At 33.7% G+C, this 26,392-nt stretch overlaps 1 protein-coding gene across 3 annotated transcripts in view; it reads left to right on the top strand.

Moving 5' to 3' along the window:
• GABA-B-R3 (gamma-aminobutyric acid type B receptor subunit 3) overlaps positions 1–26,095 on the top strand; it is a 42,072-nt gene extending 15,977 nt beyond the window's left edge. The window contains exons 3-19 of one of the 3 annotated variants that reach the window (XM_085660283.1): positions 933–1,250; positions 1,673–1,777; positions 3,155–3,220; positions 6,927–7,139; positions 9,337–9,561; positions 9,836–9,896; positions 16,959–17,082; positions 17,752–17,868; positions 17,983–18,121; positions 18,197–18,313; positions 19,047–19,208; positions 19,365–19,468; positions 20,620–20,913; positions 21,325–21,569; positions 23,627–23,806; positions 24,048–24,275; positions 24,353–26,095. In XM_085660283.1, the coding sequence (XP_085516409.1) occupies positions 933–1,250; positions 1,673–1,777; positions 3,155–3,220; positions 6,927–7,139; positions 9,337–9,561; positions 9,836–9,896; positions 16,959–17,082; positions 17,752–17,868; positions 17,983–18,121; positions 18,197–18,313; positions 19,047–19,208; positions 19,365–19,468; positions 20,620–20,913; positions 21,325–21,569; positions 23,627–23,806; positions 24,048–24,275; positions 24,353–25,014 (3,360 nt within the window). In that variant the 3' untranslated portion in view covers positions 25,015–26,095. Of the gene's footprint in view, positions 1–932; positions 1,251–1,672; positions 1,778–3,154; positions 3,221–6,926; positions 7,140–9,336; positions 9,562–9,835; positions 9,897–16,958; positions 17,083–17,751; positions 17,869–17,982; positions 18,122–18,196; positions 18,314–19,046; positions 19,209–19,364; positions 19,469–20,619; positions 20,914–21,324; positions 21,570–23,605; positions 23,807–24,047; positions 24,276–24,352 lie in introns of all 3 variants that reach the window. The other 2 variants (XM_085660284.1, XM_035865253.2) reach the window with 2 other exon arrangements.
• The last annotated feature ends 297 nt before the right edge of the window (positions 26,096–26,392 follow it).

Raw genomic sequence — 26,392 nt, 5'->3', positions numbered from 1 at the left:
AACGGGCCTGATTAAAGCGTTTTAAAGGTGACATTAAAAATTTTGTATATATTCGTTTTGAATATAAAAACTCTCTTAATATTTATCTCTGTTCTCTTTGCTATACTACTATATCGGGAAACATATAATTTTTTGAGCAAAAAAAGAACTAACGAGGATCCATGTAAAATATAATAATTCCTTTCTTTTCTTTTTTCTTCTTTTTTTTTCTTTTTTTTTTTTTTTTTATTGCCTTAACTATTTCATTAATATTTAGATTATCTGGACACAGAATAACTTAACATTCGAATTTCGTATTCAAGTAGCTAGTCCTCGACACGAACCCGATGAAATTGTAACGAAACGTAAAGTGGGAACCACTCGAACAGGAGTTGAATCAAGAAGTTCCTATTTTCTCTCGACCCGTCATGAGAGGACTCACGATGCACGAAGAAGACCCTTAAGCTTTTTCGAGTTTCCAACTCAGCCAAGGCGCCATTCGCGTTGAATAATTACTCGTTAAGACTTACTCGATTTTCTCTCATCTTACTGGACTTAACAAATTTGTATAAACCTCCTTTTCCGTTTATACGGTAGTCAAGTGACATCACAGATCCTTTTCCTTTTGTAAGGATAATTGAAATAATCTTTCACTCTACACCAAAAATATTTTCATCTTGCGTGTAAATCCAATGCAATCTTGTATGATATTTTTCTCTTAAGATTAGAAATTCTCTGTTTTCACGATAAACAAATACGTAGAATATTATTTCAAATTTATTTAAATCTTATTCCATTTAATATATAATAAATAATGAAATGATGAAATGTACACAATAACAAACTTATTTCAAAGAAAATAGTAAATTTCAAATAATACAAGATAACATAAATTCAATCTAGGTTAACTTAATACTTTCTTTCTTCTAATTTACTCCAATCTCATGTTTCAGTGCGATCCTGGCGTAGCCGTGGACAGATTCTTCCACGCTCTCTACTCAAAAAGAACTAACAAGCTGATGCCTCTTCTTCTTGGTACAGCATGTTCCGAGGTAACTGAAACCTTGGCAAAGATCGTACGTCACTGGAACGTGATTCAAGTATCTTTTGGCTCGACCGCGCCTGCTCTCTCAGATACGACCGAATTTCCATTGTTCTTACGAACTGTTGCTCCGGATTCGAGTCACAATTCTGCAAGGATAGCTTTGATCAAACATTATGGTTGGGATACAGTCACCGCACTTTCACAAACTGGCGATATGTACTCTTTGGTAAGCAATCAATGACGAGTCTAATTACAATCCTATGATTTTAATTAACACGTTCCGTGCCAAACCGTTTTTGCTCGACTTTTCATTTAGGCCATTTAATGTTTTGACCAATGATCGATATTCCTGTTTTAACAATCATTACATGTGTAATCATTAATTATGTGTTTTGTTCTATACTACTACATTTTGTATAACGCCTCATTATTTGAATGAAAATATATTTATTTATATTTATTATAAAATATATGTTTTTAGTGTATTAAATAAATATGTCAACGTCTATACACGTGGCCTGAATGTAAAGTTTAACATGTATCATTCATGCTACACGTGGCAAGGAACGTATTAATAAATACGTTTAATCAATAAACAACTGAAACATTTTTAAGACATTCTTAAAAATTTGTGAAATATCGTTACAGGCAGTGAACGATCTTGTAACGGAGCTGGAACAAGCTAATATCACGTGCACGGCAACCATCACGTTCGCTGAAAATGATTACAAGGAACAACTGCGAACTTTAAAAGTAAGACAGGCTACAATTTTACGAAGTTTCTTCAACGCATCCACGTTAGCTTCAAACTATATAAAATATAATCAATTTTCCTTTTCATCTCAGCAAATTCTCACGTCGTTTATTTTATCTAAAAGCGCTTCGAATATTTCTTCCAGGAACATAATCACCACAGCACTCTATTTAGTTACAAAAATTCCAATTAGAGTTCGAAAGGTTTTAATTGGAAAATTATCGAAAGACGAGACGACTTCTTAAAACTTTTCGTTATAAGAAGCGTCACGTAAGAAGATACTACATAAAGGTACCCAGTCTTTTGTATAACGGAATTTATGAAGAAGAATTAGGGTGGTACATTAAAGCCCATTAGGTCGACGCGTTAAATGAGGCGAACGCAATTACTCTTACGCTCCGTTCAAGGAAGACTGGCCCTAGTCGTTTTCGCGACTACGTGTGAAACAGCCGAGTGCAACGTAGCGTCGAAAGTCAAGTGGAATTATTAACCTACTTTTCGTATGCATTAACTACGTTTTACGATTTCCAACAAACCGAAAGTCCCGCGTAAATCGAACTTTTCTCGCATTGTTCGAACGTATAAACAAGAGTATAAAGAAGAATAGTCTTTGTTACCGACTACACTCGCTCAGCCTTATAAAAACCGAGGTAAAAGAAGAGGAGTAAAGAATAGACAAAGAAAAGAGAGAAAGAGAGAGAGAGAAAGAGAGAAACTCGACGAAAGATATCGATCCGTTACATATACGCGTAATAGATTCGTAAAACTATCAATTCTACAGAATCGTTTCGACGAGAATTCCCTGGGAACAATACTATCAAAAGGATAGAGGAGACATTTTGTCGTCGTTCGAACGATTCTCAGCTAGCGATAAAAACGATCAGAATGACCTGAAGACCAAATAAAGAAAATACAAATGTGTGATGACGCGTCATCTCTGTCAACGTAAAAAACACATTGAATTGATGATTTATTATTATTTAGTTTCTGAAGATATTTCGAAAAATTACAAGCACATGATCGAAAAAAAGTGTTAAAATATGAAATGATTTACGAAGCATTGAAATCTGAAAAAAAGAAAAAAGAAAATGTTTGTCGAATAATGTTTCGTGGATGGAAACTCGTAACGATCCTCTCGTCTCTTTGACTATCCCCTTTCTAACGAACAATGTCGCTTGCAGATCGTTACGTGAGTTTCCCTTTCTCCCTTCCTTTCTCTCTCTCTCTCTCTCTCTCTCTCTATCTATCTCTATCTATCTATCTATCTATCTATTTATCCATCTAATCCATCGTTCGATTCCGATAGTAATCATTATCGGCTCGTTAATTACAAGATAATTACGCGCACGTTCTATCAACTTTACGTTTTATTACAGGAGCTCGATACACGAATCATCATCAGCAGTTTCTCGTCACGACTAGCACCCCTTATCTTTTGCGAGGTAAGTTTTTCTCTCATCTTTCTTATTCTCATTCAGCTCAAAGTTTCTATATTTTACGAATGCACTATATTATAATTTTATTGAAAAGTAATAATAGAAGTTCGTTCGAAAAAGTAAATCTTTCTAATGGTAATGTTCAAATCTATCATCATAATTTATAAAATAGTTATCGAATTTGTTTATAAATCAATATCTCACATAATTTTCAAGCACAATAGATATTTTTAAATTCAAATCAGATTGTATAAATATACATCGAAAGATATATCTTTGATTACTCTATTTTCTAGATACAAAGAAAATGTACTAATTATTATAAAACTTACGTATATACTTTCATATCTTACATTCTTAGAGTATGTACTACGTAAAGCTATATGCATGTACTTTCAAAAGTTCTTCCTTTAAAAAAAAATCCACTCTCGTTCTACTAGACATCATACATCTTTTTATAAACATCCCTCTCGCATGTTATTGCGTTAATACAATGGAATATGCCAAGATTGTCAAGCTTACGATTCCTCATAAAATCACACTACATAATACTTTGAATTTCTTTCTAAATACCACGTATATCATGTACATTAAAACTATAATTCAATAGAACTAGTGAAGTTTAATCAGTCGTCGCACACGTTCTACATTTTCAAAAGCAAAAGTTTTACTAAGAATTAATGTAAAAGAAAAGAACTGATACGAATTGGGAGAAAAAATTTTATCAAAAAACTTTTTACATGTTATTTCAAACGTTGAAAAATTCTTTTACGAAGTCTAAAATAAAAATGTCAGAGGAAAATAAAATCTGTCAGGCTTGCATTCCTTAAAGCGGATATCTTTTAGAACAAGAGATACTGCGCTTTTAAGTTTCTTTAAAACCTAATGGCTTCCGTTTTAGGAAGGATGTAGAATAAAAATGTTGCTCTTAAGATATATCTCGGCTCTTAAAACTTCTGTGACTTAATTGTGCGTATCTTCATGTGAACACATGATAAACAATTCGACGAATAGTTATAAAAGTCTTTATAAATTGCAAAGATCGATCTGCTCGATCGAATCTTGGTCAACCGTAAGAACGATCCAATAAACCGATCGTCAGCATTCACCGAGTACATTATATTAAGCAATATCTCTAACGGGCTTTCCTGACACTCAAACGAATCGATTCAACCATTGCTTTTTCAATATTTAATAGTCATTTATTATTCTGGTATCCGAGAGAATATTTTCGTCTCCATCTCTATATATCTATAACTCATACAATAAGAAACAAGAATTATGAAAAACGATTTCTTACTTGTACTTCCTGATAAATGTGAATAACGCACGCGAGAGAATGACGTATTAACGTGTCTAGTTTTATGAATGAGTACATCGATCCTAATAGAATTGGTCGGATCATTTACCGTTTCTCCTTGTAACATTCGATCACATCGAATTAGGATACGAACGAGTTCATGTGAAAAGTGAAATAAAGAAGAAGAGAAAAGTTCCAAGATGAAATATAAAAATTTAATTCATGGCGCTAAACAGGTCGAATGCCATATAAGCCATCGATGGCCCAAATTGAATTTTCCATTCAGACCATTGTTGTTACTTTATATAAAACAAAACATAATCATGAAATCAAGATATTCATAATATCATCATCTGATGCACGAGTAAACATATTGTTATTATCATCAAATTATCGATTGTATTCTTTCAATTTCTTTTGTTGTTTCTAATTGTTATATAGTGACAATCGCATAAATTGCACGATCTCGCACAAGATATAATAATAATTGAAATGAATAAAAAATTATATCGATCAATCATTTTATTCGAAAATATTATAGAATAACAATTTATATTGTTCCATATTGGAATATTTAGCACACATACCCTCGACGGTCCAATGGACTTTCTCACAAGGGTCATTTATTATTATACGAAATACTTATCTTTGAGATATTCCAAGGAATATCTGCTAAACGGTAAAGGATAAAAAAAAATTTTTTTAATAATATTAATTATATATTTAATGTTTATAGGTCATATTAGATATTACATCTTCTTCTCTACGTTGATTATTTGTTTAGTTTTATAAGTATCATAACTGTAAAAATAATCTAACGTCTAATCTCTTAATTATTTCTTGCAAAAATAAATGATAAAATTTACGATTCGAATCGTCCATTATTTATATTTTTACAAATGAAATGAAAATGTACAATTCTTCTCTCCATTAACGATTTTCAATTTTTCGCACAAATGCATTTCCAGTCATGCGAACCGAATCTCAAGTTTTTCTCTTTTGCTAGAAAGAACGGCAACGATTTCTTCTACCCATCAATGAACGGTACTTAATTTTCCACGCGATCAATTGGAACATACTTTTGTTGGAATTTTTTAAAATTCTCTAAAATAATAAGATCAATAAAATAATAACAATGTGACAAATATTATAATTAATGTAACTAATAACGAATTCATAAAGTAAAAAAAATTCTATTTCGAAATTCTGAATAACTTTTACTATTAATCTCGGCGGTCAAGACTTTAAATTCTAGACCATATATATATATATATATATATATATATATATATATATATATATATCTTTATTATCACTTTTACTACTTTTCCTAGTTGAAGTGTAAGGTAAAGAAAGAAGAACCCGATTTACGGCAGAGAGGAAGTTCGATACTGTGAAATGATGGTTGTATCGATTTTTTCTTTCGTCTTCTTTCTCCTTTTTTATCTTTCTTTGTTTTTCGTTCGGGATTTCGGTAAAGACTATCATTTGGCTTACTCGTATTTCTCTCACTAGAATGACTTTTTTCTTTAAATAAATCGATGCGCAAAAAGGCTTGGACTTTTCTATTTTTGAAGTTATTAAAACACAATGGAGTTCATAATATCGAATAACATTCATTGACAATTGTGTTAAACAAGTTAAAATTCAATTTTTTCGAGTTAAAACTATCTGTGTAGAAAGTATTTCAGATAAAGAATGGAAACTATTTCTACTATAACATTGTTCCTTCACCAATAATCCGTGTATTTGGTTCAAAGGGAACGCAATGTTTTCTCGCTTTTTGGAAAAGATATTTTATAAATTATTTCAATTTTTTTTTTTATACGATATACGATATTTTAGTACTGCAAGTAACATTTTAATATCGATTGCCGTTGCTTTAAAAGTAGTTAAAGGTCGGTGTTGATTGAAAGAAACGAATGGGGAGAAAGGAAAGGCAGAAATAAATGAAAGAAGGCAAATGGACGTATATATACTTTATAAAGACTTTACGAAGGATGGCTCTCTTGATGTCATTTCTCATTATATCGAAGGGCGTCTATCCTTTGGGAAAAAAAAATAATCATTAATAATACCTAAATCCATCATCTATTTCTTTAGTCAGATCTATTCATCCTACGATAATTCTGACAATAATTCCGATTGATCTAGTTCTGTTATTAAATGCAAATAAATGAAGTATAAAAAGCAAAGCTATTTAAACATACTCCAGAAAATTTCAAGAATATACAAAAACAGAAAAGGAACACAGAAAACAGGTACTCAAGGAAATTGAATTTCAGGAAAGAACTGGCCGACATTATCACGAAAATAACTCGCACAATTCCAAGACGGAGCCAACGAAAATGGTTAAATAAAGAACGGACGATTAATAATCCATATAGCTGTATTATCTTCCCTTGTTTCCAGGCTTGGAAACTCGGTATGCACGGAGGGGATTACGCCTGGATTCTACCAGGTGACACCATCGATCTGACAAATCCATCCGAGATGACAAACGATTGGTGGGAGTCGGGACCCGAGGAATGTTCAGCCCTTCAGTTGTCGCAGGCTTTGGATGGTTTGATCATCGTTAAAAGCTACGGTTCCGTTCTTAAAGGAGAGACCAGCTTTTCGGGCTTGGTAAGATTTGACTGAAATGCAGGCAAATCGATTGTACTTGATCGAGTCTCGATCGATAATATTTAATCAAAAAAAGGAAAGGAAGGTATATATGTGTATATGTGTATATGTGTATGTATATATATATATACACACACACATCGAACGTGGCCGTTAACAAAAGCCGGGATTTATAATAATAAAATACGTAACGATCCAAATTAGACTAATGGAAGTCTACGGAAATCTCTTTTCGTCTTACTCTCGGTCTTCCGCTTTAAGCTTCGCATTCTTTCTTCTCTTTCTTGTTTTAAGTTCTCATCGTCTGGTCGTTTCGTTCCATCCTTCAATTAATCGTGAAAACGATATTACTTGGAAACTTATCTACCGTCCTTGTCGATTTAAGCCAAAGTGTAATAATCTTTATAATAATAAAAGGGATCAAACGTTGATATATATATATATATATATATATATATATATATATATATCGATACGCTTCATACAATTACCGATTAAAGAAAAAACTACTGTTTTCTCAGCTGACGGCAAGAAACACTATGCATGTTATGCTAGAAAACTTTTAGATATAATAATATCTAGGGTAATTCTCTTTGTCACGGATATATAATAATAATCATAAACTTCTGAAGAGAAGCGAAAACGGGAGCAAACAGAGAGAAGAAAGCTAGTTTGCAGCTGTCTGTAGCTTTTATCATTGTTGAAGTTACTAAGAGATGAAGTCACTGGCATTCCATATTCTTGATTCAAACGAGCAATGCTCAGCCGGAGAAAGAGAATACTTGGAATATTTTATTGACGTTCTCGATATCTACCAAAATTGCTATACTCTGGTAATCAAACTAATGAATAGGTTGAATTTAGTTGAATTTAAATAACTTAACAAAGTTAAACAAATAAAACGAAATTTTTTACTGAAATAAGAAAAGAGGATACTCGTATTCTTTCATTACACTTCTACTTTAAAGAACATTCACTTCTTAATATTTATCGGTTGATACATTAAAATTCAAATAAAACGTGAAACTCTATTGTTTTATTCTCCGATTGCGTCGCCGACTGCATAAGTATGCGACTGCTCTTTTAATATGTGCGTCACAGACACTTCTTTTATTATATATATATATATATATATATATATATATATATATATATGCATATACACACGTATACATATATAATCTTGCTTTGGCCCGTTGAAAGCCGAACATTTCGTGTAGGCGGCGAATGGCCGACTTCTGCTACGTTTCAATTGTCATCGTTCGCTTTTCTCGTATGAAATATTCTGGGGAAAAAATAAGCCGGGCACTTCTCTTCTTTAAACCATTCCACTTCGTGCGTCGATGTTTCTCAAGGACATAAAAAAAATAGACCTTTCGCTACGAAAACGACGAAATAGAATTCAAATAATTAAGTATCATAAACTAAACTAAAATAGATAGAGTGAAACAATTATAAGATTGTATATTCTAATAGATTAATTTTAACGCGGATAATAAAAAAAAAAGACTAAAACCAACGATCTAAACGATATCGTTGAATTATACAAGCAACGTGTAATTGAAATGACAGTAGATTGTTTAAAAAATTATCTTATAGATAGAAAATTCTAATGTATACAATTTTCGATTTTATCCATGCAAATATACAATAATCCATCCAATTTAGTAAAAAAATCTCAATCTATAATCAGAGCTATCGCATTAAGATGATTATAGATCAAGATCGATTAATTTTGTATCAACAAGTATGCTGATAAGCGGAGAGATCTCGATTATACGAAACCATAGAAAAGCCTTCGAGAATGGTATGTACATGATCGATAAAAAGCAATTTCGATCATTTATAAGACAAGACTTTGTTGATTCTTCACTAGTCTTCTTCCGATGTCTCTTCTCTTTCAATCCTTTAAGATTTACATTTATTAAAACGACTTATAACGTTAACGTGATTCGATGAGAACACAAGTAAACATTGATTCATATATTAATGTATTGCATTAAACATATTAAACATATCAAATTCGCATGATCGTACGGATCTATTTCATAGAACGATATAATATGCAATATATCCTTTAAAGCGAATGTACCATTGAACATGTTTAACCTACTTTCTCAGTACAAGGACTTTAGCCAATATTAGATATATTATTAATATTTGCTAATTTATTTAACAAAACTGACCTCTTTCGCAGACAACCAGAGGCTTCATTTCGGAACTTGCAAAACGAGGTGTAACTCATTCGAAATTTGCTGCTCAAACGTATGATGCTGTCTGGGCAATGGCATTGGCTTTGGCCAATACTGAAACTATACTAAATCGAATGAACAAGAGTATGGCGCAATATACGCACACAAATAAGGATCTTATTCAACATCTCCTCGAACAACTTAAACTCTTACACTTTATCGGTGTTTCGGTAAGTGCACGTAACTAACAAGGGAAAATTACTGTAAGAGGAAAACTGTTCATTCTCATTTTTAAACAAAAATAAGTATTGTTTATTAAAGGAGAATTTAAAAATTTATCGAACAAGGACATTTGGCTTCTTTCGTGAGGTATTTTCAAATAAATATACACTATCCATCATTTCTGTAACTAAAAGGAGGATTTATTAGATTAGCGATGATACGTCGATATTTCGCGAAAAGAGTAAAGCGAGAAGTTCATTTTTACAACGTTTCTGCTTTTAGGGGCCAGTTTTTTTTGACGGTGCAGATCGCGTCGGAATCACCGCCTTTTATCAAATGCAGGGTAAGTTAAAACATTAGATTAATCTTGATATATTCTCTTTATACATTATAAGCATACATAAATGAGAGGTGCTTTTCTGAATATATACGTTGTCCTAAATATTTGTTAGTACCTACCATATCTGACATTTTTAATGGACTTTAAATCCATTATATTGATCCCAAGATAAAAGATATGGTTTACAGTTATTTGTCCCAAATAAATTCTATCCCGGTACTAATTTATTTGTTCTGAAAGAGAACAATGACATTGATAATAACGGATGCACTTGTTGTTCGACGCGTGAAATGCCCGTAGCTTTGCTGAAATCATCAGCAATTATGTACGCGTAATACTATAATAAATCGCATATCCTCTTCACATATCGCGGCTAACTGACACATAAGCGGTTCGATGATTCCATTTATGAGATTTCTATTGTGAAGTGCAGATCGCAACGATGCACATGCTATATCTCTGTTACGGTAAAAGCATTCGTTTATAACCGATATATCGTGAAAGCTATGCTCGGAGCCCAACACGAAAGATCATGTTACCGTGCAAAAAAAACGATTTTTCTTAGAGATTCTACGGCAATAGAGGAACATTAAAAAGAAAATTATTGAAGAAAATATGAAATCTTTTAACTATCAAAAAGTTACTATGTATTGAATTACTAATAAATCTTATGATATTAAATTCTAAATTATTATTATTATTATTGTTCAATCATATTCTTTGTGTATATAATGCACGTGATTGCCTATAAAATGGATTTTTTTCTTTACTATAATGGTTTCAAGAACTCGTTAAATTTTACGACGTAAAAGTTTCGTGAAATTATAATTTACGTAAGATGAGAAATAAATGACAACGACGTAACAAAAAGATAGTAACATCCAAGATCAAAAGGAAACCTTTGGAAAATATTTTGAAAATGTCTCGAAGCATTATGACAAATTTTAATTATATCACCGGCATAATAGAATAAAAACTTTATTTTTACACGATATGCTTTCACCTCGCGCTTTCTAATGAGTGAATATTTTTGACAATTTTTTCTCACCGGACTTTGATAATTATAACATGGTTGGTACGCACGATAATTATGTCCTTCTTGGCTGGCTAACAAAATAAAAAAAAAAAACATACTTCATATATACCTGGATAAGTTAAAATATCATTTCGAATAAAATCATTTTGAAAATGAATTCGTTTCCTGCGTAAAATGAATTAATTAAACATGATGAAAGAACGGTAATGATCATCGATTCGTAATTAAAAAATACTTCTACGTTCTCAATTCTGCGTATATAAATTGTGGAAATGGCAAATTTAAGTGTCATCAACGAAATACACATGATTATATTTTAAGATCAAATGTCTAACGAGTTCTATATCAATTCGCTTATATATATATATATATATATATATATATATATATATATATATATATATAATATACATATATATATACATATATATATATAATATACATATATATATACATATATATATATATATAATATACATATATATATATAATATACATATATATATATATATATATACATACATATATATATATGTGTGTGTGTATGTGAATAAAAATAAAAATAAATTATCTACATCGAAAAATTTGCCGATAAAATATTTTCTTCAATTAATTATGATTTAAATTTCACTCGAATTCGAATTGGTGCGATAACTGAAAAATATAAAAAGAAAAGAAAAAAAAAAAAAGGAAAAAGTGGAGAAATCGCACGAAATAATTAAATCGACTGAAGCGAGCTTGGAAATGCATGCAAATCCTATGATGAATGTGCGATCAGTTAATATAACAAAAAGTAAAACAACCACAAGAACAAATTAAACATCGAATTCTATTAATTTTTCCGATAACAAGCCGATCAAGTTGCGCATAGTATTTATCACCACAGTTCAATTAATGACCAATCAAATTATTATCGCGACTGTCCATTTTCATAGAAATAATCGATTACGCGAAATGTAATACTCAGTTAACTAATCTTTTAAGTATTAATATAGACTAAATGTTAATGTTATATTAAATTCATCATTAAATAATGTTATTTAATTAATTTTCATAAAATTCAACAGAACACAATACTTGTACACCGATCATTTTAAATTAGTTTTATCCATCCAAGTATAATAATTTTCCTGAATAAGTACTCTTTGTGTTAAATCGAGGCTAGTCTATGATCTTAATTAATTAATGAACTATGACATTTAACTCACAGAGCTTAGTAAAATGTTTGAGAATCTTCCTCATGAGAAAAAGATGTGAGCAAACGTACGGTTACCGTGATCTTTTGCGATTTCTACAACTTGGAAAGTAAAGGCCGTAAGGCATTTTCGATATAAAGAAGATCGCGAACTATAAAACGAGAAGGAATTGTAGAATAGAAGCTTCATGCGAATGGGGCCAAAGATACTTGGCATTCTAACGACAGGATATTGGCAAAGCGACGATGAATAATTAATCGGAAGAGAACTTCTCTTGGGAAAACGAAAGAGAACAAGAAAGGTTAAGATAGAGACCTCGCGTGATAGTGAGAGAGACGATAGCACCGGTCAATATTTCTGTCCTCCGTACAAACTCAAAATGTAACAATAAAAGTAAACACTCTGTTAGGAAAAGTTGGAGAGAGAGAGAGAGAGAGAGAGAGAGAGAGAGAGAGAGAGAGAGAGAGAATGAGGTGGTCTGTGCAGCTACTGGAGAATTTAGATGGTCGATTTCTACCTCGAAATCGAATTAAATTCGACGCTGATAAATGCACCAGAGCGAATACGAGCAAAGTGACTATTGGAAATGCATTGGAACACATATAACAAAATGAATTTTGGCAACAGGAATAACAAAACAACGTGTTTGTTACGTAGTAACGTTTATAATAACTCGAGGAAAATATTATTCTTGAAATATAAAAAAAATATCTCTGTTGAAAACAATTTTTTACTATCCATTCATTCCTTTTTCTTGATTATTAAAAAACTTTAGGGTGCTATCGCATGAATATATGCTGCTTCGAAAAACAGAACTAATAACAATGGCCAAAGGGTCAAGAGATTTTTCTTCTTCTGAGAAACAATACCGATGCATAATTTGAATGTACCGACTGCATCGGAATGTTTATGATACTACGCCAAGAATGCATGGTGAAATAATGGCACCGGAATGACTATATATGAACATTCTGGGTATAAAAAGATGCCAACGAAAATGTACGATCTATGATCTTCAATAAAGAAACGTAACGTATGTCGCTTGTAATATCACGATAAATACTTAGGACACATGAGAAAGAAGTCCATTAATTCAACGAGATTTAATAGAGAATGTTCCGTAGCTATGTTTACTGGTACAAGCCGATCGATCACGGTGAAAAGAAAAGAGAACGCGACAAGCCGTGTCGAAAAATCGAGGCCGCGATTCATTACTTTCTTTGTTTCGACTCGATTGTCTCTCGGTCGACAAAAATCAGGCTGGACGGAGAATCGTACAATCTCTTAAAAGCTTCGACAGAAAATTGTGACATACCGATCCTCGCCTCTTTTCCAAACCTGGCTTCCTATTTAAATTCTTATCCAAGACTTTGATACAAGATAGATATTCAAATATAACGGAGGAGAAGATATCGATTCGATGATCGGCAAATTTCTCAAAATTCCATTCGAATGATATTCAAGTTAAAGAGAGAGAAAGAGAGAGAGAGAGAGAGACAGAGAGAGAGAGAGAGAGAGAGAGAGAGAGCCCAAGAGAGATCGTTCGTTCAGCTCGTTAACCTTACGAACGTCACGGACTATGATCTTCAATTATCAAATTGCTCTTTTTTTTATTTCTATTTCCTTTTTTTTTTCCTTTTTCTTTTTTATTTTTTTATTTTTACTACCTGCACTTTCAGGCATCGATTTTAGATAAAGTCAATGAACTGGCACGAATTTACTCTCGCTCAATGGAACTAGCCTAAAAGGAAGCATACGTTTTTCGTATGTTTCGATACATTGGATATATCATCGTTAAACTTCTTTATGTCGTATTTTTCTCTCTCTCTCTCTCTCTCTCTATCTCTATCTCTCTATCTCTCTATCTCTATCTCTCTCTTTCTCTCTCTCTCTCTCTTCGTTCCTCTTTTTTTTTCTTTTTTTTTTTAATTGTTCCACTTACACGAGCATCACGTTATCCGGACGGACTTGTCGAATTGTGTCGAACGATCCTACAGCTATAATCCATCAAATCGAGCTTCGAGGGGTGGTCGCAATCGACCTCTTCGATGATACGCTTCGAGAACGCAAACCCCGAGGCTAAAAAAAAAAAAGAAGAGAAAGAAAGAAAAGTTTGGACTTTCTCTCTCGAAGTGCTGATAAATCGTGTGACAGAAACCTGGCATCGTTTCACAATGCCGATCTTTCGACGTAAAAGAGTATCACTATGAGGGAGCAGTTTGGAAAATGATAGGAAAATTGAAAGTAACCTGACTCGTTTTCTTTGTTAGCCCCGGACAAATTTCTTCTTGGCATCATAACGTATCATTCCGATCACTTTAAGATTATCTTTTGTTACTTCTTTAATGAAAAAAGAAAAAGAGAGAAAGTATAACGAAAAAAAAAAAAAAAAAAAAAAAAAAAAAGACTTTGACAACAAATTTTTTATTGTAGGATTTGTTAAAAAGTCCATTGTAACGTGCGACGTAGGAAAAACAAGGCCATAAAATTGCAATCGATGAAAAAAGTAAAATAAAATGTGAATTTAGTACGTACATTGTTGGATGTTATTTCGGGAAAAAGAAGAAAAAAAAAACATAAATTTGAGAATACGACGAAAAAAGAAATAACGTTTTTGAACTACAAACGAGAACGTTGCAAGAGATTCGCACAAAAATATGAATACGTCGGGTACAGAAGCTAGCAAGGATTGTCACGCGTTTGTCAAAGGAAATTATCTGTTCCATGTTTCAAGTCGAAAAATACTATGAATAAAGGTCTCTAAGACGCTAAAGTATAGGTGGAAAAGAAACTCTTAGAAAGACTTTGACGTTGATTTTATCACGATATTTACAATAAAAATTCGTATCGACGTATTATTTTTTTTCTCGATGTAATCAATGTATTCTGTTTTTTATCCTCCTAAAAATAATTCTCGTGTGCGTTAAATTCGACAAAATTTCGCATCATTTTTTTATCGCTTTATTCGGATTTTTTTTTCTTTTTATTGCAGAAAAAAATTCGAGAAGATATAACAGAGAGAGAGAGAGAGAGAGAAAAAGAGAAAGAGAAAGAAAGAGAACTCAAGAGGAGCCAAAAAAAGAGAAAGGGAAAGAAAGTTTCGATAAGAGTCACAAAAAAACAACGTAGATCCAAAGTTCAAAAAGTTTTCGTTCTTAGTCTCAAGCTTCTTTAATAAAGTTCTGAAGAGACAAAAAGATGATTAGAAGTATAGAAAATCTTCTTTTTCTGATTTCAGGATCAAATTCGTACTTTCTTGAACGATAAAAAAAATCTCGAAATAATAACGTATTCAAATATTTTGATTTTATATTATTTAAAACTTTCTAACAAATGACAAATAAACGTAACGTAATTTCGTTTAATAACCCCATTCGCGGAGGACTCTTAAAACGATCCGTAAAGAGCAGATAAAAAAAAATGAATATTTCGACACTAAATGCGACATTTTTTCGCATACTGTGAACGAGCACATGTATAAAAGAGAGAGAGAGAGAGAGAGAGAGAGAGAGAGAGAGAGAGAATATACCGTTTTAAAGATTCATCGAAAGATACGTCCAAGTATTTGGTGAATGTGAACTTCGAAAAACGATCATGCAACCACTTTTATTTTTATCATTCGAGTTCTGTCACCTATCTTTATCTGTCGTTAAAAAGTAGACCAGACGTGTTTATAAAAATTTATCTTATCGATTTGTCGTACTACTCGAAGAGAGATCATCTTATCTCGTAGCTCCTTCGTTTCTTCAATATTCCTACGATGAACACTTATATATATATTTTTATATATATTCTTTGATAAATAATTCTATTCTTATCGACGATCATTGTTTTTATCCATCAAATTCTCTCTTTTTATATCCTCGTATCGTTTTATAATCGTACGATCGATGAATCAAAATTGTCAAAATGATCAATAAATTTGTAATATGAATCATTCGTTCGAAACTCATAATTCGTTCAAAATCATTTCGAAAAGAGTTTACGAGGAGAATTCATCGACATGGACATTGGCGAGCACTTTTACGACTTTAATTTTCAACGCAGTTATATCCTTTGGACTTATCGACTTTGGTCGATAAGTTGACATAGGTATATACGTACATACATATAGCGTATGTAAAAAGTAAAGAAAAAAGAACAAGTCGAAAGAAGAAATCGAAAAGAAAAGAAAAAGAAATTTCAAAAATCGTCAAGCGCGAAAAGGGAATTAAAGTCTCGGTTCTGATCGAACTGGTCTTTCCAACGTCTCTGTAGCTCTTTACACTGAAACGAAACCAATTATCCTCAATTCGTGCTCGGCCAACAAGATTCGATCGCAACGGCAAAACGTAATCCCCTGAAATGATTACACGGACTCGTCCGTTCGTAAAGGATACGACGATTTAATTCATCGAAAAACAAAATCCCGATTATTCTGATTCTAAAAAAAATCTGATCCATCAAACAATTCATCTTTTGCTCTTACAAAAAAAATAATTTCAATTGATATTATCTACGTTATTTTCTTTCTCTACAAGTAAATTCTTTATAGCGATCTAGAACACCTAACAATGGCCGATTAACGTTGGCTTTCAGTCGCCATAAACCAAAGGTATAATTGCCGTAATAATGTTCCGAACGATAGAACACCGAGCAATAACGAATTTATGATTAGTTACTGGCGTTATTGCCCCGATGTATACAATCTCGTGTATATATATATATATATATATATATATATATATATATATATTCTTGCACGTATCTATACGTTTGTATTTAGTATACCTTCGTTATTATTATAAAGAGAACATGAAAGATATCGATCTTATAAAAATTTTCCTATTACAGGCCGTTCTATTAGGGAGATAGCGATCTTCACTCCAGAAGATGGGAAATTGATAATGAACTGTCCAGGATGCGTTGCTACAAGATGGCCCGGAGGGCATCCGCCTGCAGCTCGTCGGGTCTTCCGGTAGTATCACTCTTGATTTAACCAAACGATCTTTGATTAAGTTCACGCGAGACTCGCCTTTCGAGCTATGTTCCTAAGTGGTCGTTAACATTTATAACGAATTGAATGATTGTAATTTTGGATGAAAATCGATACGATATTTTATATATAATTCGCTTCTGGGATAAAATGAATGAATAAAATGAAAACGATTATCAATGACTATAGCCAATAATAGTTTCAAACTTAAAGAAAATATTGTATAAAGCATGCTTATAAGATTTGTTAAAGAATGTTATTCGTTCGAAGGAAACGAAGGATAATCTCTGAGTAATCATACGGAGTCGGATCAAAAGTTCTCTCACAAGTATAATGAGACAATTTCGATGCTACGATTAAACTTTGCGTCTCTCTCTCTCTAAACTCAAAGAGGTCATAGTAAGTAGAGCGAGGAATTTCAGGGGATTATCCTCGTGCTCTCTTCGTGGTCGCGTAAAATGTTAACCAAACCGTTTACATATACTATCTATCGTTGGTACATTTATCACGATTCACGTTGGCTTCCATTGGTGTTTCTACTATATTTTGTACATATCGTCGTAACAATGAAATAGTTAAAGCTCGAACGACCAATTCCGATATCTTGATATAAATTTTTACTCAGCTTTACGGTATTCATTTTTTATGCAGGTTGAGAGTGGTGACAGTAGCACCTGCAGCTTTTCTCGCGGTTACCTGCTTAGCCAGCATCGGCGTTGCCCTGGCAATCGCCTTTCTCGCATTCAATCTTCATTTTCGAAAGCACAAGTAAGCTCTAAGATCTAGAGTGCTTCGTAGAAAAAAAAAAAAAGAGAGAGAGAGAGAGAGAGAGAGTAAAAGAAAAAAAGAAACTTTATTTAAATTATGCTCGCTTGCTCGCAGAAGTATTAAACTATCGAGTCCCAGACTAAACAATATGGCTGCAGTTGGTTGCTGTCTCGTCTATGGTGCGGTTATACTACTTGGACTTGATCATGCAACACTTCCAGATAATGATGATTACTTTCCAACCGTGTGCACCGTGAGAATCGTTTTCTTATAAAATATCATTTATAAATTTTCTCTATTAAAATCATTGTTATATTCTCTTTTCTAGGCAAGAGTTTATCTGTTATCAGCTGGTTTTTCCTTAGCCTTTGGCTCTATGTTCACGAAAACTTATCGAGTTCATAGAATCTTTACAAGAAGCAGAAGCGGAGTCGTCAAAAATAAGGTTTGGTTTCAAATTTATTTTAATATGATTTTACTTTGAAATAGAATAAAAAATCTTGTCTCTTTTGATGCAGTCAAACATAGTGTTGATTTGCTTAATTACGTTAAAGCACAGAAATTAGGGAAAGAATTTCTTTCTATCTTTCTCGGTGTTTCTCTCTATCTATCTATCTCCTTCTTTTTCTCTCCCTCTCTCTCTCTCTCCCTCTTTCTCTCCCTCTCTTTCTCTCCCTCTCTCTCTCTCTCTCTTTTTCCTCGTTCTAGAGCGTCTGGTGCGCTCAGACGGGATTGATTCGATTAAATCCCATGTATAGAGTAAACCACGCTGTAGGAGGGGAGAATTGATACAATTAACGTTTACGCTTTCAATTAGCGATAGCTGCTCTTGGTATAATAAATTGCAAATAAAATCATTGTTAGTTTCCTTCGATCCCATAACTTCGGCAATCATTATACATATGCAACGAAAACGAGATTCATATGCAAATATCGCGGAGAAACTAGAGTCGTTCTCGTAAGAATATCCAAATATGCAGGATATTTGAATTTCTCGCTTTTATTCGAAAAACATTTCATGTTCGATCATACGTGCCCATCCACAATGAAATTAAATCTAACAGGATAACTATATATTAACATATGATTAAATTAAAGAACTAAAAATGATCGACTTTAATCGTACTAGAAATATTATCCCATATGATTCATACACGACGTGAATATATCATTCCTAGCTGCTACAGGATACTCAACTGATAAGCCTAATCTGCATACTGCTGTTGATCGACGGTCTAGTAGTGACACTTTGGGTAACCTTGGACCCAATGCAACGTCACCTGCGTAACTTAACCTTGGAAATAAATCCGCAAGATCGTGGCGTCGTCTATCAACTTCAGGTACAAGACAATCTGTAAATGTAAACGCATATATCTGTCAATGATTTTCTCGAACGAAATGCAAGTTGTCCCAAAAGGATCCTCAGTAACGTTACTCGTAATTACCGTTAACGATCCGTGACCAATTAACTCCTTGCCTTTGCTCCTTCCGCGTAGGTGGAGGTGTGTCGTTCACAGCACACTAATGGCTGGTTGGGTGCACTTTACGTTTACAAAGGCTTGTTACTCATAGTCGGTGTCTACATGGCCTGGGAAACAAGGTGAGCTTTCAGAGCAAAGATCGTCAGGCTCGTTAATCCATAGCTTCTCATTGATTGAACTTTCCTCGTCGGTTGACTTCGGTGAAAAGTATTTTGATACGAAGTATACGTAAACGAAATTGTTTATTCCGATTTTATTCCAATTAAGAGAAAACTTACAATTTTACATCCTTTGTTATGAACAAAATTATTTTGGAAATATTTTAAATGATCCGATATATTAGCCTGATGCAATAATTAACGCTATTTCGAGCCAAAATATAATCTCAGAGAATAATGAGCATACTATGGGGAAATAATCCATAGCAATTTAGCTAATTAATTACATCGTTCAGCGACAATTTCAACTCGAAATGAGACAGAAACCTACGGAATGGGATGCACTGCTGTAGATAAGGATAAAAACAATGGGAGACCTATTATTTTACCTCTTTAAAGTGAATTCGTTTTTCCTCATTGAAACTGCTATAATACTTTGTGAAAGCTTCCGCGCAAAGGAAAATGTACTTTAATTTAACAATCCCGACTTATTCGTTAATTAAACAATTAAAATGCTAACTGCGATATAAATGGCCAAACGCTTTTCAGATATTCGATTTCTTCCATGGAACAGAGAAAAAAGTTTTGAATTGAAAATCAAATGCACCTTGTTACAATAAAATGTAGTATCATGATTCTTGATATTTCGTTCAATATATCACTGATGGATTGATCAAATCAAACATCGATCGGCAAAATTTTATTCTAGTTTTAAAATTTAATAATAAAAAAGTGAGATAATATGGAAGACGAAACAAATAGAAAATAAGAAAACTTTATCGAAGAATAAAGTCAAAGTCAAAACTCTTTCTCGCGAAATAGATAGTGGTTGCTACGACGAAAAACGCACGTCTCACGATAGATTTACGGAAATCTAATAGACGAAAGGAAAAAGGAAAGGTGAGATTCTAAAAAGAAAAAGAAAGAAATTCAATCGCATTTCAGAAATGCAGAACGCGAATACGAAGTTTCCTCGAATGATTCGGGTGACAAAGAAGATCGATCTTGCTCGATTCGAGTTAAACGAGATTATCAGGAATTCTCTTGAAATTCACACTTTTCGAATTTTCTAACGCATAGAAGAAAACAAATTTAATGGAAACTCTTTCCAGGCACGTGAAGATACCAGCTTTGAACGATTCCCAATACATCGGCATGAGCGTCTATTCCGTAGTAATAACTTCTGGTATCGTGGTCGTGTTAGCGAATTTGATGTCCGACCGGGCAACCTTGGCCTTTGTCACAATCACTGCTCTAATCCTGGCCTCAACAACAGCAACGTTAGCATTGCTCTTTTTACCTCAGTTGGCGAACATTCTTGCTGGAGAGAGAGCCGATCCTGTCGTCCAGAGTCTCGGCTTAAAGATCGAATGCAACACAAGGAGATTCGTCACGGACGATAGAAGGTAAGAGGGCTTTTCTCGATCGAAATGGAAGGAAGAGGGTGAAAGGCGGAAGCCTTTAGATAACGGGAAACGACGATAAGAAATAAATTCTATCTTGGGCAAGTGCAGAATTGGCCTTCAAGACAATAAACGTTATCGCATCTGGCTCCCTGATCCAACCATACTTCTCAAAGCCGTCACGAACGAGAAAATAACGTTTCGAGTAAAATCCAACTATATTCTCTATTCTTCCTTTCCTTTTATCCATTTTTTCCCTCTTCCCAAGTCTCAAATATCGATCAATTTTTTTCATTCTATTCGTTGTCTGATCAAAAAACCCGATGCCTTTTATTCGAACCATGTATTTTCCATGTGACTCAATGGAATGCGAAATAACTATGCCCGTTTGATGCAATTAACATGATCCCACAGAGAGCTACAGTATCGAGTGGAAGTGCAGAATCGAGTTTACCGTCGCGAGATGGCTCAGTTGGAACTCGAGTTAGCCAGATTGGAAAAGCAGTTGGCACAAGAACCGGTCGAACCATCACACGCTTCCTCTAGTACTTCGATTCCACAACGAAATCCGAGTATCGGGGGTGGTTTACCCTTGTTGTTGCTCAGCGTTCTCCCATCGGTTATTCCGAGAGCGAGTTGGCCATCCGCCGATCCATCGGGTAAGAAAGATAATTTAAATTTTATATTTATATAGACTTCGTCGTGCAAAACGCTTTTTTATGCTCACTTATTTATATCCATTTATCGATGCTAAATTATAAATTTATAATGTACAATAAAACAATGAATGATTAAAGATATTTTTATGTTTAAAAGTAAAAACATTTTTTGCACGATGAGTCTGACTCGTTTCGAGCAGAGAAGGAAGGAATCAACGTAATATTAATGCTTTCTCGCTTCGTTCATTCCTCGGCTATTCAGGTGTCAGAGAAAGGTGATGGAATTTCGTTTATTGCACGTAATGCTTCTAAACCTATGCTCACTTGCTTGACGTTACGACATAAGAGAGATGTCGATGGAGTGGGACGTTTTAACGTTTGAATTTAGAGTAGAGACAATGATAATCCTTTACAAGCTCGTGGACGTCCGAGTGTGCATGAACGTTGAGCTCTTATTGATTTCTTTCTTGTTTTGTTTTTGATGAATCAAAAACGGGTTGTGGTTTTGACAGCTTCACTTTCCATTATTCATACTCGTTAAATAAACGATTGGATCAAAATAGTAAATTGCACATTATTCTAATAGGAAAATTATAAATTCTTGGTGAAGTGGAATAAATCCTCAAAATGGGTACTTACATAGCTGCGTGCGTGTACTATATTCTCAGAATACAAAAGATCCCTCATACTCCTTCAAATCTTGGTAAAATGTCGTTCGAAGGGAGAAGCTTGAAAGGAGAAGCGAAAGGTAGACAAAGTTATTTCCTTAATATATCATCTTGAATATTGCTCGTTAATACTTTAGAAAAGCGAGATCTTTGAAATTATATTGGTACCTCGTGAGATCGTTCTATGAATGTAAACATTCAAGTTGTGACGAGAAAAAAATTGCTCGATATTATTTGCACGACTCTTATATCACATGACCGACACATTCATCATGCACGATAAAACTTTTTCGTTCTCTGTGACCTTTTATCTTATCTTTTTTCTTATCACTTGTCCTTTCTTTTTTCAATTTTTCTTTTCAACACTACAGTTGAACAACAAGAAACTGTAGTTGTTTCTTTCTTTCTTCTTCGTTCTAAGAAAGCATTTTCTATTGTAAGTTGATTCGATCATTACATAGCATGAAGTTTCTAAGTTTCCTTTATCTCTCTCTCTCTTTCTCTCTTTCTCTCTCTCTCTCTCTCTCTCTCTCTCTCTCTCTCTCTATCTATCTATCTATCTCTATCTATTTATCTATCTCTATCTCTATTTCTATATCTATATCTATCTTTCTATCTTTCATATTATTTATGCTTCTTTTGTAAATCATCAAATTCGTTTATTAGAATCCTTTATACGTTATCGCATAAACACCTACATTAAAATTTCTTATCACAATATATCGATTGATATTTGAGTCAATAAATACCAATTCTCCGAAGTAATAGCAAAGCGTATCTGTGACAAGAATCGTATCTCTTACGCGTCTATTGCACGCTTCGTTTCTGATATTTCTAAATGCATCGATGATGGATCTTATTTGTCGAAAGGGATGTGTATAGGTTTTCTTTCAAACATTGTTGATTAATAAATTCACTTTTGAACTTGTAAACTTTATCAATAAAACAAATTTATTTTAAATGCACAATAAAACACATATAGAAATTTGCATCATGCAAACGCATAAACGAAATTAACGAAAAAAGCTTCGTGAAAAAAAATACATGCAACTACTTTTCTCCTTCCTCTTCTACTTAACGTAGTTTGCTTTTCGCTTTTGCGATGCGCTTTCACCCTTCTATTAACATAATTACGCAACATTTTCACTATATAACGGAACGATGTTTAGCCAATTTAACCCTTCTAGAGAGTTGTCGAAAATTATTTATTTAAGCATCCTTCCGTTAGTAGTAAAGTAAATCAGGTGTATATACATGCATCGCTCGTATTTTTAACGAGCAAAAGATACTCCAAAACGCTGAAAGCATCGAGATCTCGCTCGATACGGGTTACTCGACGTTTTCGTCTTGACCCCTTGTTCAAATTAGGCATGCGCCGCGGTACCGTAGCGTTTAGCAGTCAACCGGATCTGGAACCGGACGATCCCAGAAGAAGTTTAGCCGACATTTACAAGCTTCATCGTCGCAGAGAAACCGAAGGACCAAATCGTCTAGGCGTTTTTCAACGGTTCTTCAGTCTTTTTGGCAGTCGTCCGACAAGTAGAAAGACATCTACGGCATCGTTTACAGGTACGAATTATTTATCTTTACTCAGTCAATGATATCTAAGAAAGGATATTTTACGGAGATGATCACTGTTTCAATAAACACATTCTGTTCTCTAGTAAATCGAATTTTCGTATGCATCGACATAGCGGTATTGCTGCCGAGATTGATTATAGCTTTCGTAAGGTCAATCGATACACGCCGAAAATGATTCATTATCATTTTGCCCGTATATATCGTTAATATCAAGAGTAACCGTATTTAGGTGTAGCGTCTGCGCTGAGAGTTCATATGGGCTATATCGCTGGTCTAGTACCGAGTGCTAAAGCCGCCTCGACCTGCCAAATGGATGCGCAAGGCTCACAGCAATCTCATCCCCGATGTGGTTCTGGACCGATAATTAGTATCACTAGCGAGGAAGACCGCAGATTAAGCCTCGGTTTACGTCGTAAGGAAAGCAGTGAACCGAGAGTGAATTTTACTTTACCACCACGTGAGTTTAATGTTTTATAAACAAACAAAAATTATCGCATTTGCCGAATTAACTAATACGCAATTTTAAATTTATAGAAGCTAATAGCAATCAAGGTTCATCGCGAGAAAAAATCCGTGGTTCTCCTCGATTTCCTCATCGAATAGTCCCAGCAAATAGTCTAAATGCCATAGCATCTGGACTCTCAGCCCCAAGACCTCACCGTTGGCACTCAATGGAGGATGCAAGGAGATCTAAGACGAATCTGACACCTCGTGGTTCCTCCTATAATCCTCTTTGCGACGTTTGGGCCACTCACGAAGTTGGCATACCCCTCAGCGAATTGGGTAAAAGTGTGAGAGGTAGAAAACCACCGGAGAGTTTGGCCTTAATGATCAAGGCCGACTCAAACATCAGTCCAGACGATGCCAGATTAGGAAACGATTTGAAAAGACTCTTCCGAGAAAATGACGTTTCGAATGATGTCAGTCCAGTCGAAACTGAACTGAAAATCTCCAAATCGACCTCCTCCTCTTCGTCCACACCGACGAATCTGAAGCTCTCGAGTACAATGAACGACGTAGCCCTCAGAAACGAGTCTCGTTCTGATTCCACGACTTTGACCGTCGTTCTAACGGACGCTCTTCAGCAAGAACAAGAATGTTCTCAACCGACGAGTCCAAAAATCCTCATTGCTAAGCTCGACGAAGATGTTCTTCGAGATGTTTCGTCTAACGATCAGGAATCTACTAACGTCTAATCCTCGTCGTTTGTGTTCCATAGTAATCGTGCCAAAGGAAAATAAACGGGACCGGTAAGAGTACGCGACGTATTTGGTTTTTGTGTATCGCGGAGGGACCAACTCGCTTTCTTCATTGTTTTCATTTTTCATTCAACGTTCCCCTCCTATTATATTGGATTACATAACAAACAAACAAACGTTGGGCGGAGATTTCAATTTGCACGCCCTTCAAATGTTACCTTCAATTTATCGACAACATTTCGAATTATAGCTTACCGAATGTGCGTCGATTATAAAAAAAAAAAAAAAGAAAAAAAAAAAGAAAAAGAAGGAAAGATGTCTTCTTGGTACATATTTTTTATACACCCTACGAAAAATATTTGAAAATTTTTCACGTGCCTGGATATTCGTGAAACCTGCCAAAAAATGATCCTCAATGAAAATTGCTTCTCGCGAACGTTTGGATATTAATGGAAATGACGTTCCCGCTCGCATCTATCTTTCATAATTAATTACTGTCTAAAATAAAAAGGGTGTGACATAAGAAACCACTGCTGTGTTAATAAATGTATTATTAGATATCGAACGTAGTAAATTCTCGTATATCACTAAGGATCAAAGATCGTTAAAGTATGAACTATTGTTCTGAAAAACGACATGTCATTTAATTAAATTTATGATTAAGATTGAAATCCTTCTGCACGATAACTGTATCTAAATAGATATTACAAAGAAAAAAATTACAAACAAATCATTTCTAATCGAATACAAATCATGACTACTTTATTGAAGAATATCATGTAGGAAGATTAAAGCTGCAAACAAAAAAAAAAAAACGAATGTTGTTTCTTTTGGGCCACAATATTATTAATAAACATTAATCAAATTATTGATTGATTGTACCACATAAGAAGTACCGCAAATACTCTTACAGGCCCGAAATCAAAAGTGTTCAGTGCCCTAAAGCCCCTTTCTCCAGTACCTGTATTCACGTACGATGCGAATATATCTTTCCAAAAGTATAAAGATTATAAATTAAGAATATGCCAATTTCATTCATAAAATAAGTACGAGTCGAGATATTATATCGATATTTTCATGCCGTAATTTAGATATCTATCTAATAAAAAAGGATATATATATATATATATATATATATATATATATATATACATAAAATATACATGTATATATACGTATGTATATTGTATATGTGCGTGCATATATATAAGACATACATATACATATATATATTTATATAAAGAAATAAAAAAAATTCGACTATTCTCGATGGATGTGATTGATAGCCATTCGACCGACTTCGTACCTTGAATATCTTTGTGTCAATCATTGAAGTCTTTAACTAATAAGCAATAACTGTCATTGTCAAGAACGG

This window comes from Vespa mandarinia, chromosome 11, assembly GCF_050613455.1.
Source record: "Vespa mandarinia isolate Hongniang chromosome 11, ASM5061345v1, whole genome shotgun sequence".
NCBI classification, from domain to species: domain Eukaryota; kingdom Metazoa; phylum Arthropoda; class Insecta; order Hymenoptera; family Vespidae; genus Vespa; species Vespa mandarinia.
Note: the sequence above shows the minus strand (reverse complement) of the source record. Positions and strands in the feature narration are given on the sequence as shown.